This window comes from Cupressus sempervirens, chromosome 6 (genome assembly GCF_028749045.1).
Source record: "Cupressus sempervirens isolate cs-2001-9-10 chromosome 6, ASM2874904v1, whole genome shotgun sequence".
Classification (NCBI taxonomy): Eukaryota; Viridiplantae; Streptophyta; class Pinopsida; order Cupressales; family Cupressaceae; genus Cupressus; species Cupressus sempervirens.
This window is the reverse complement of record NC_143123.1, coordinates 664,255,176-664,266,370: the sequence shown is the minus strand read 5'-3', so window position 1 is coordinate 664,266,370 and position 11,195 is coordinate 664,255,176. Positions and strand designations below refer to the sequence as shown.

General features: G+C 36.5%; 1 protein-coding gene across 1 annotated transcript; it reads right to left on the bottom strand.

Moving 5' to 3' along the window:
- Positions 1 to 2,012: 2,012 nt before the first annotated feature.
- On the bottom strand, positions 2,013 to 5,183 carry LOC149553942 (uncharacterized). Its single transcript, XM_089789274.1, has 2 exons — positions 4,569 to 5,183; positions 2,013 to 2,866 (listed from the first exon to the last, which is right to left on the bottom strand). The coding sequence occupies exons 1-2, from the start codon at positions 4,995 to 4,997 to the stop codon at positions 2,567 to 2,569; spliced, it is 729 nt and encodes a 242-aa protein (XP_089645400.1). The 5' UTR covers positions 4,998 to 5,183; the 3' UTR covers positions 2,013 to 2,566.
- Positions 5,184 to 11,195: the final 6,012 nt, after the last annotated feature.

Below are 11,195 nucleotides of genomic sequence, written 5' to 3'. Positions count from 1 at the left end.
GTGATTAATTTTTTTTCGTTTGTACGATTAATTGATTTTAACTTTTGTTATCAAATTAATATGTTGCATAGCATAGCATAGATGTAAGATTTTTAACTTTACAATTTTTTAAAAATATTTTTGTAAGATTGGATTAGGTGAAAGATTTAATTGCGTGAATCATTTTTAATACATTTTTTAATGTAAGTGGGTTGATTTATATTTTTATAATATAATATTACATTTTTTATAATATATTTTTTATCATTCAATTAAAATACTAAAACGTATATTTTTTATATTATATAATCATTTTAAAATAATACTATTATAAAGATATTGTAATTCATTTATACTATAATAATATCACATGATATATATGCAATAAAATATATATATATATAATTATATTAATAAATAAAATTAATATTAATATTATTATAGAAAAATATAAGTATATAATATTTTTATTAATTAAAACATTTAATAAACTATAATAAATTTATTAAATTAAAATTACATTTATATAAAAATTAAAGACTAAGTACTAAATCACTATGTGGCACTTCTTGTTTATCTTTTATTTAAAATTGATTAGGCAGATAAGGGACTATTTAAATTGAAGTTTACAAAATTTAAAATATTTGTATATATTCGCCGTAAAATATGGGACGAGTTCTACAGTAAAAACAATTATAATAAACATTAGTGGTCTATCAAATCTGACCGAAATCATAAGTAGCCACTATGTTTTCCAGAAATTGTGACTAAGTAATTGTTCATTAGCGCTCAGTGTCTATACCTCGTGGAATATTCTTGTAGCATCTCGGTTAAAATAAAAGTAAAACTATATCATGTAGGTGAAGCAGAAATTCAGCACAAGTCAACATGTATTTTAAAAAAGACTGGTTTTACTTAAATCTTCACCCATGATTTTAGATCAACAAATGCGGGGGATAGGACAAAATAATAAATATTTTATTGATATTTTGCCAATGTAAACATTTGACTTATGTGCATTATATGGGTATGCCAATGTATAAAGCAACAATATAGCATAGACCAAAATTGTAGATAAGACTAAATAGAACCTTACACCTAGCACGATACTGATGGTGAATCTATAATAAATGATTAAATTACTTATCACAATTTTTATTCTTATAAAATATGAAAAGATCTAATTGATAAAAATCTAAACATTCTTTTACTAAAATAAATGATTTTATAAAGATTTCAAAGAACAATTCAAACACGAGATTTAAAAGAGAAACTCACTCAAAATTTAAATGGAACAGCCTAAAAACAGAAATTCTCATTTTCATTAAGATTAGAGGAGCCATCAAATTTGAGGCGCAGGCTTATCTTCAGACAAAATGCATCAAAAGACAAAAAAAAAAAATCAAACATGATTCTTTCTTTTTCAGATTCACAATAGCACAGCAAAATTATGTTATTTTCAATCATAAAATGTACAGATCATAAAAATCAGATGCTGAAAATTTCAAAAAAATCATTGTGTTTTCGTTTTTTTGAAATTTAGCCAACGGTGCAACTTGTAGGGAGGATAGCCGCAAAAGATGCAACCTTTAACAGTGTGTGTTGTTTGCAGATTGAAAATAGAACTCGGTTACAACTTTTACGATGGGCTGAGTTTTCCCTGAGTGAGAATTTATTAAACAACACTGCATCAAATTTTTTAGGTAGCTCCCCCCTTAAGATAATTATAGCCTAAGAAACATAATCTGTGGACTGATTATCCATACTCTCTATGCAGATCAGCCACAAAATCAACAAATTAATTACGAATCATAAACAAAAAAATTAGTGCTAATGCTTCCAACAAGGGTCAATTGTCAAGATAAAATGTCTTGAAGCAGCAATACATTATTAGTAAACTGGACTTATTTTGTCCCCATTGGAACTAATAAATAGCTTTGATGAGTTTAAATCTTTATGGAAAGAGAGAACATTTCATCCGTACGCATGCTATGATAACAGAGATCCAAGCAGTACTAACAAGATAAAATCTCTAATGGAAAACAAAGACTCTAAATATTGAACTGCTTACGAAAATGGGATATTTTCCCTGCAGCATAAATAGAACATAGTTACACTTGGACAAACCTTCTGGAATTTTCTGCTTACATTTTGTCCAACTTGGACGGTATATTAGGAATAGTATTGAATCTTGCATATGAGGAAATTTGTATCGGAAGAAACCCCTTCAGTCCCTTGAAGTATCCCTTGATTGTAGACATCTCTTTCAAAATGTTATAATTGTTTCCAAGTAATGCATTGAACAAATCACTGCATGATAATGGAAGACTTGAACATTTAGCATATCTGAGAACTATACACTCAACATGAAAGATGAACAGATACAGAATTTAAAACTTTAAATTGGCACACATGGTGCCAAGATGAATTGTATTGTGTCAGAAACCCGAAGTCCAGTTATCCTCCAAGCCTTGATATTCACAATGAACAATGCAGTGTTTGTTAACAACTCTCGTCAAACATTCTAAAGCCCTAAAGTTTCAAATTAGTAAAGCACAAGTTAGGTCTACCCCATGTAAGCGTTACATTAACAACATTGAGATCCACCAATACTCTGCCTATCTGTGCGAGAAACAGCAGGTACAAGCTCTGTGGAGCGAGACCCCTTACATAATTTATAAATGGCCGAGACGGTAGAATTACTACTACCTCCCTCCCTCTGAATTTTCTCGAGGGTTTGTAATACCCCAGAATCAGAACGCTCCTCTACCTTCCTCTTCTTTGATCTTCGGATGCCAATAGTGGTTGCATCATCCTCATAACCACTTCTGCCGGAAGAAGCCCTATTATTACTGGGGCCAGAACACGAGCATCCATGGTCACCAACCTGATCATAATTTCCACCGCCAAAAAGATCAGGTTTTTATACTTTGTACCAAAAAGATCAGCCTTTATCTTTTCTAAACGAAAAAGTAAATGTATAAGATCATGGCAACAATGCTACGATTTTGATCAATAATATTAGATTAGCAGTCCTGACCAATAAACAACTCTATGACAAATCCTGGACTATACATGATCAGTATTATGAAATTTGTTTATAAGTGCTCACTGACAAAGATAATACCCCAGAAGCAAAGACTAGAATAGTTAAAAAATTGGGAGGTTGGGACAGGTATATATAAGATCACTGTAGAACGCAAGATAAATACAAGATAACTCAAAAGCAATATGCTAACATATGAGATCACAACTGTAATGAAAAATAATAGATCGCAACGGGAAAAGAAGGTACTGTCTTTCAGATCAGACATTTGCAATGCCTCGTGGAAATCATGACTGTCAAGATCAAGAGGAGTGACCCAGTAATCAACAATTTCTTTAGAACCTGTAGCCTAAAGGAAAGCCAGCCTTCCCTAAACCAATAGATTAAGGCTACTGGCCTTGTGGAATATACCTGAGCGTCATCTACTGTAGATTGAGAGACTTCTATAAACCAAAAGCTGAAGGCAAGTGTCCATGCGGAATATGCTTGGGCCTATTCTTCTGCAGGTTTGTATTATGGGATATAAGGATCATCTATAACCGTTAAATGTGCAATTCACTTTACAGAACAGCCCAAGTTTGGGGATAAGCTGCTGCTTGTCCAATTTTGCCTTTAATGGATAAACCCGCATCTTAACCAATAAATACAGAAAATTACCATAATGCCATACGATACAGTAAAAGGCCCAGGGTTCGAACTCCTGACTGGACCATGTCTGATGATAAAGAACAGCACTTTAAAAAAACAAGAAAAGCAGTAAAGAAAACTGAAGACTTGCTCAGAAGATGAGATGCAATAGTTCCATCGCTTACAACAAAACTAACCTCAAAAAATGAGTGCGCAACATTATCAACCTGTGTCTTTCTAAGGAGTTCTGGTTTAAACTGTTCGTGTGTTTTTTATCGCCCGCACTTACACAAGAGCCTTGACCTATATATGTAGAGGTGATAGCTCTTGGCAGCAGTGACGATACTAACCGACCTCTGTAAAGAATCCAGAAAATAGGAACACGGGCATTAAGGTGGCCAAGAACCCTAAGAAAGCACGCTAACGGAGAAAGAAGTCGGGAAACATAAAACATAAAACGCGTGGACTTCAAATACGGCCATTTTATTTGCTAAAGAAAATCTAAATCCATGAAAACATGCAATCTCACAGATCCTGTACGATAAAGCCTAGACAAGGAAAGAAGATAAAGCTTAGAAACACATGGAACTTTGCTACAGGCTAACTCTCTCTCAAAGCGTACAGACCTCAAATACGGCGATTTTAATTGCAAATAAAATTCCCAATCCAGGAAACCTGCGGTCTCACAGAGCCTGTACGATAAAACCAGCAGTAACAACGTAGAATGAAAAAGGAAAGAAACTAAAGTCTAGAAACATGAAACTTTGCTACAGGTAAACTCTCAAAGCGTGCGAACCTCAAACACAGCCATTTTAATTTCAAAACAAAACCTAAATCCACGAAACATGCAGTCTCACGGACGATAGAGCCTGCAGTAATAACACAGAAAGAAAAGCAAAGAAAAACTAAAGCCTACCTCGGAAGCATTCAGATTCAGATCCCAGGCGTGCTGTTCGGACCGCTTGAGAGGTGAGGACTGTTCGTCTTCATCCTCACCCTCTAATTCACCCTGGCTGCTCTCCCCGGTGGAAGAAGAGGTCGGGGGCGGACCAGAGACAGCCGAAGCCAAAGGCACGACCTGATTCTCATCGTTGTTCTCCTGATCCTGCTCCTTATTCCTGGCCACGACGCATTTCTCGCAGACAGAAACAGTCGGCCCGGGGCTCGAACCCGAGGCCTTCCAGGCCGTAACCGCCTGGCAAATCTGGCACAACAAGCTCCGCGAGTGCCTGGCCACGAGAAAATTCGCGCCATGAACCTTCCCGTCGCAGCTCCAGCACAGGCTCGCATTGTCCGACTCGCAGTACATTCTTGCCGGCAATTCGCACAGCTCGCATTCCTTCATTTTCACAGATCTCACACCAGATCTATCCAAAACCCAGCCAGACCAAACAAAAAATTCTAATCCAAATCCAAAAACGATCCTCTCAAAACCCTCAATCAAAAACACCTTCAAGATCCCAGAAACGTTTCTTCAAACAGATCCTCGCTCAGAATCCTCCACCCTTCCAATCCGCCTCCGTTAAACAATCCCAACCTAGTCTTGCGCGACGCCCTTTTCTAGACGCGAAAGTAGAAAACAAAATATCGCAAACTAACGGCTCAATCGGCCTCCGCGTGTCGCGCCCTCAGTCGCCGCAGCAGCCGAACCCCTAGTTACGGGTTGCCGTTCAAACATATCCTCCCATTGGCTGCCTCCGTCCCACGTGGCGGCGCCTTCGTGGCGACGAGAATCATTTGCGATTTGTATGGGAAATCAGATATCCGAGGTGGCGCGAGCCTGTCCACGAAAAACGAAGCTTACAGCAAATTGCATGTGAAGGATCAATCAGTAAGGTGTGGCGGGTGGGGCCCTCCGCGGTGGGGACCCTCACCGCAATATATAAATAATAATAAATATGCGTTCCGTTCAATGCACCGCCAAATGAGTTCATCCGCCACGTCGCTGTCACCTGTACGATAATCACTTGGTCAAGAAACCCCCCGGATGTATTCAATCAATTAATCCATTTTATTTTGTTTTATTTTTCTCATTCGTTTGGTCAAGAAACCCCCTTCAATTATTTAATTATTAATGTATTTTCAATTTTTTCTTATTCGTTTTGAGAAATAAGCAGGGCCATACAAAAAACGAGAGGAGGGTATGAAAAGAAATGACTTCCCGCGAAGCATTCGAATTACACGTTCCGAAGTACGTGCTTGGCTCTCTCTCCTCCACGTTCACTTGGAATGAATTTTATAAATCGTTTTCAACCGCCCGATCAACATTCTCTAAGAATCATCCGCCGTCTGATATTTTTTTTCAGTTTTTCCGGATAGAAAAGACGGGCACTGACGTTTTGGTCAGCGGGAAAGGGGAATGGAATCGTGCATGTGTGGCAGGTGTTGGATAACATCTTTTTCAGGCACACGGATTTTTCATGAATATCGGCTGCCAGAATTTTATCTATTTTTTTCATTATCAAATAGTTTTAAAGTTTTCGATTTTATCTCTTGTTCCGCGTACGAGACATGGGGGTCGCTTTCCTTGGGGGGTTCCTCGCTTTCTTTGTAACGTAGTTCAAGTAGGTAAGCAAGTATTCTCCAACTCGTTGAGTTTAGGAAAGGAGAGTGGAATCATCTTACAAGGGGGACTGGAGGTTGTTAGGCTGTCCTCGAGGAACTTGTGACTGCTGCTTCTTTGGGTCCCTCAGGCGACTATTTGGGTGTTGGGTCTCTCTAAAGACTATTTGGGTCCCTCTGCAAACTATTTAAGAGTAAGTTCCAAGATATCTAAGGGATAGTATCTTTGTAGCGTAATGTAGTTCAAGTAATCAAGTAAGTCTAGTCATTGTGAGCTTCTTTGTAATGTACTTCAAGTAAGCAAGTATTTTGGACAATATTAGACAAGAGGGTCTAGAGGTTGTTACACCGCTTTCAATGGACTTGTGAGAATTTCTATCGAGTTGATATCAATATTACAATTCTACTGAGATGTTTATGTCGGGTCCTTTTAAAGACTTTATCTGAGAGTAAGTCCTGAGACACTATTTAAGGGACTCTACTTTTTTCAATATTCATACAAAAGCTCATTTGTATATACTATGATTGATTTTTACAAGATTTTTACCAGTTTGATCTTTATAATGGAACTCCAAAATGTTGTAAGAATGCAAAAAATTAGATGGTTAATTTGTGTTTTTTGGATCATGTCATTTGTGTAGAGAATAGTCAAAGCTCTATTTTAAGAGCCAATCCAATTGGGCAAAGTCTAAACAGAAAACAAAAATGTGTATCTTACCAAGGGGGCACTAATTTTTTAGAAAAACTTTTATTATATATTTTACAGTTTAGTTTGTTGGATAGCCACGGGTGTCTTGTTGGATTAGTACTTGGATGGGTGTGCTTCTCAAAAGGTCCAATGTTTTGCCTTTGTGAATATCACCTCAATGAAATGAGTGCTTAGTGCATCATTCATTCTGGTGAGAGGAGGATTGTTGTGAACAACTACATGTGAAACATGGGTTAATGAGTTTGAATCAAAATTCACATAGTTGAATTCTAATAGCAATATGGCGATTTGACTTGCTAAGTAAATTATCTCCACTTATCAATTATTAAACTTTAAAAAATGTGTTAAGGACATAAAAAAAAATTAATTTGTATTTTTTCCCTAAGTAGATGGTCTTGGAGGTTTTGAGTCACACTTTGTGATCCATCGTCAAGATGATAAATGTAGTTAAATGTATATTTAAAATGTTGAATAAACAATGTTGAAATTTTACAAGTTTTTATTCGAACAAAATAAATATTCAAGAATGTTGGATGTTTTTTCTTTTCTTTTTTGGGCAAAAGTGGACGAGCCACTAGATATAATTTATATTAAGTAAAAACTGGTTCAAGAGCTCAACTGTGAAAGAACTAGAAAGAAAACCCAGCATTGTCGCAATATTTACAATTGTCTTAACATCAATGCTTACAATCCGATTATATCAATGAACAACCAATCAAACTTCAAAATTTTTACAAACTTCAAAATTTTGAGTTTTACAAAATTTCATCACATAGCAGGCATGGTGGACTCAAATTCAGTCAAAACAAGAATTTCAACATTCTATAAAACATGCCAGAAGTGAGGAGAAAAAAGGCCAACAAAATAGAAAGATACCACTGTGTTATTTTTCAACCATATCCTCGCTGGGAGCAACCATTGTTGAGAAGTCTCATCCCAAATCTGGCTGTGAGGCAAGGGCAACATCCCAACCCGAACTCAAGCCCTCAGCAGCAACAACATTCCAACCTGAACTCGAGCCCTAAGCAGCAACATCTAAGGTGCTAGCAAAGAAACCAATGGATGAAGGCACGTCCCAACCACTAGGTATAGTGACATCTAGATGCAGGGGCCAAGTAGTTTTTGCTGAGACATGGTGACTAAGACCAGGTTCTTTGAAAGCTGAGAACAACCAGGCACCAGGTTCACTGACCGAATGAATTGGGATGGCTGAAGGTGTCTTCACATGGGCAGCTTTTGCACGCGCATCAAAAATTGGAATCCCCAAAATGTCAATCAAAGAAAAAGTAATTTTCTTCACCTCCTTAATCAACTGGAAACCCGGAGCACAAGCTGTGAATTGCAGGGCCTTGAGCAAGAACCGAGTGTTGTGCTTCTCAAAGGTCATCATGGCCTCATGGTTCTTCATGAGCATTGTTCTTGAAAATATGCCACCAACTAGGGCATTGCTAGTCCACAAATCATAGTTCTATATCGCACATTTCAGTTTATTATGAGCCCAAAATTCTGGTTGAACCACCTTAATGGTGATAATTTCTAGTCTCGACGAAGATTGAAGAAGGTCCATGGCATTGGAGAGAAAGATGGAGATGCGGATGCAGAGAAAAGATCCTCCGCAATTATGGTTCAAATTGCACACTGAATGTTGTATGAGTGCACAATAAACATATTATCTTGAACTACATCCTCAAGAGGATGAGAAATTGTATCTTCATCCAATGCCAGATGAAGCTTGATTTTGAAGTTTTTTGGCAAGATGTTGTGATGGAATTGATGGCAAGAGTCACATTTCATACATACCTCTTGTGGGGATGACATGTTGAAAATAATTTGAATGGAAAACACAACAAGCTGGATAAATATATTAGATTGAAATCCATTCTACACCTTAAATTAAATCCCTCAGCATATGCACATAGGAAGTGGAGTACTTGCACTCGTGTGTAATAAATAAAGTACCATTAAATTAGAGATGAGTTGCAAATTGATAAGGGAAAAGTACAAATCTGACCCGCCTAAAATTGAAGATTGAGCAATTTGATCTGCAGCCGTGTATGTTGAAATTAATTTTGCCAAGCACAAAATGCCACATGACCAAACTAAAACAAAATCGTACTCAATTAACGTCAGCCTTCTATTTAAAGATAAAGATTTATCACGATTTTGCCTTAATCTCGCACGTGAGAGCCTAATTTATGAAAGCTACAATAAATGTTCAATGCCCAATTTGGATAATGTGCAATGACCATCGAGTGACATTAGAATGTTCACTATAGTGTACTCAACACATATGATGATCTAGTTTGCTCAGCATCATCTACAATTCGGCACATGAGACACACTCGGCACCTAGAACACATTCGGCACCTGAAACCTCTTGGCACACTCGGCACATGAAACACACTCGACACCTGAAGCAACTCGATAGCAATGAGAATTCTAACTTGGCATCAGTAGTAACTCAACACCTAAATTGATACTGGCACAACACATACATTATACACAGCACATGAAGTGTGTTAACTTGCTCAGCTGGCTTGGCACATGAAGTGTGTTAGCTTGCTCAATGCATATCATGTGGTGGTCGACACCTGAGGTCATTGTCTTAGTAGGTGTCAACAATGACTTGACATATGATAGAGTGTCCACTATAGCGTACTCAACACATATGACATTCTAGTTTGCTCAGCATCATCCGTAATTTGGCACATGAAACACACTCAGCATCTAAAACACACTCAACACCTAAAGAATGTTGGATGTTATAATGTAAACTATATTTAAATTAAATTATCTTTATTAGTTTAAAATTAGAGATAAAACTTTTAGTTTGTTTAGCTTGTATATACATGATAAGCTAGTGACCACAAGGACTTCACTAGCTAGCCAATATTATATCATTTGTGTTTATATTATATGGGATATCATATCCTAAAAATCTAATGTAATATATTGGTAATATAATAGAAACACTTGGGATTTATCAATTCGAAAAAGGAATACAATATTTAGAGGCATTTATATTCAACAATATCCAAAATCACATAAGAAGTAGCGGGAGAAATCATTGAAATCTAGAATTTAAAAACAATGCTCTCAGGGAATGGCTAAGCAATGAGTTGGAAAAAAATGATTTTCCAAATTTTGAAAACATGTGGAAACTGGAAGCAAAGTGGAATTGAACTAGCAACAAAGTAGAAGGACATGCACTACATATTTCAATCATAGGTGCACAATATTAATGTATTAAGTAAAACATGTAAACATAAATCAGAAAACAAAAAACACCACATTACACAAAAAACATTATTGTGGAAACCTAAATAGGGTAAAAACCATAGTGGGGATGATACCCACAATAAATCTACTACCTTTTTAAGAAATATAGCTTATTAAAATAAGGGGAATGCATAAGCATTCAGGAACACTTCCTGGATAACACTACTCAATCACCTTAGGCACCCACTCGTGGAAGTCTAACTAACTTACAAACACAATACATACTAAATTCTCTTACATGAAATAAACTATAATTAGCATCTCATTATATCTTCTTTAGTCCCTTGAAGCATAGCTAGAGGTCTTGCTACATTTTTTCTACCACATGTAGACAAGTAGTTCAGCCATCAGTAGATCCAAAAACTAACCTCTATCATCTACAAAAAAAGCATCTATTTCACAATACATGAATTCAAACCCTTCTACAACACATGATTTCAAACCCTTCAACTATCTTCTCCACTTAGTGTAATGATTAAACAACACATTGTCTTGTCAAAGTCCAACTGATCAAATCCCAATTGTAATTCCACATAACTCAATCTTTCCATTAGGTCTTCTTGATAACTCTGTTAGAATATATAGTCCACCAATATAATTGAGAGGGGGGCAAGGGGGGGTGAATCAGTTATCCAATTATTATCACAATTATCAACCTTATTAAATCTTAACCATATGAGAAATATATTAAGAAACCACAACAAGATACTCATGCACAATAACACCAAATATGTTAACTAGGAAAAACCCCAGTGGGGTGGTACTCACAAGATGAAGTACTAATATAAATATTCCTTGTTAGGGGATGAACCCTGTTAGGATTTTCTAAAAACATTCAGTGCATATCAATCCTTGTTAGGAGACTTTGAATCCATGTTAGCAGATTCAAACCCTGTTAGGAGTTGTAGAAGGCAGATGGACCCATTGTCCAAATAACTTTAGGGGCATGATCAATGAACCTAGTATCCAACTGATCTTTGTATTATTCCTTGC

Excerpts from the sequence above, each read along its gene's own strand:
- LOC149553942 (XM_089789274.1), bottom strand. The coding sequence starts at position 4,997 with ATGAAGGAATGCGAGCTGTGCGAATTGCCGGCAAGAATGTACTGCGAG. Across the intron at positions 2,867-4,568 it reads TGAATCTGAATGCTTCCGAG|GTTGGTGACCATGGATGCTC; the intron begins GTAGGCTTTAGT and ends AATTATGATCAG.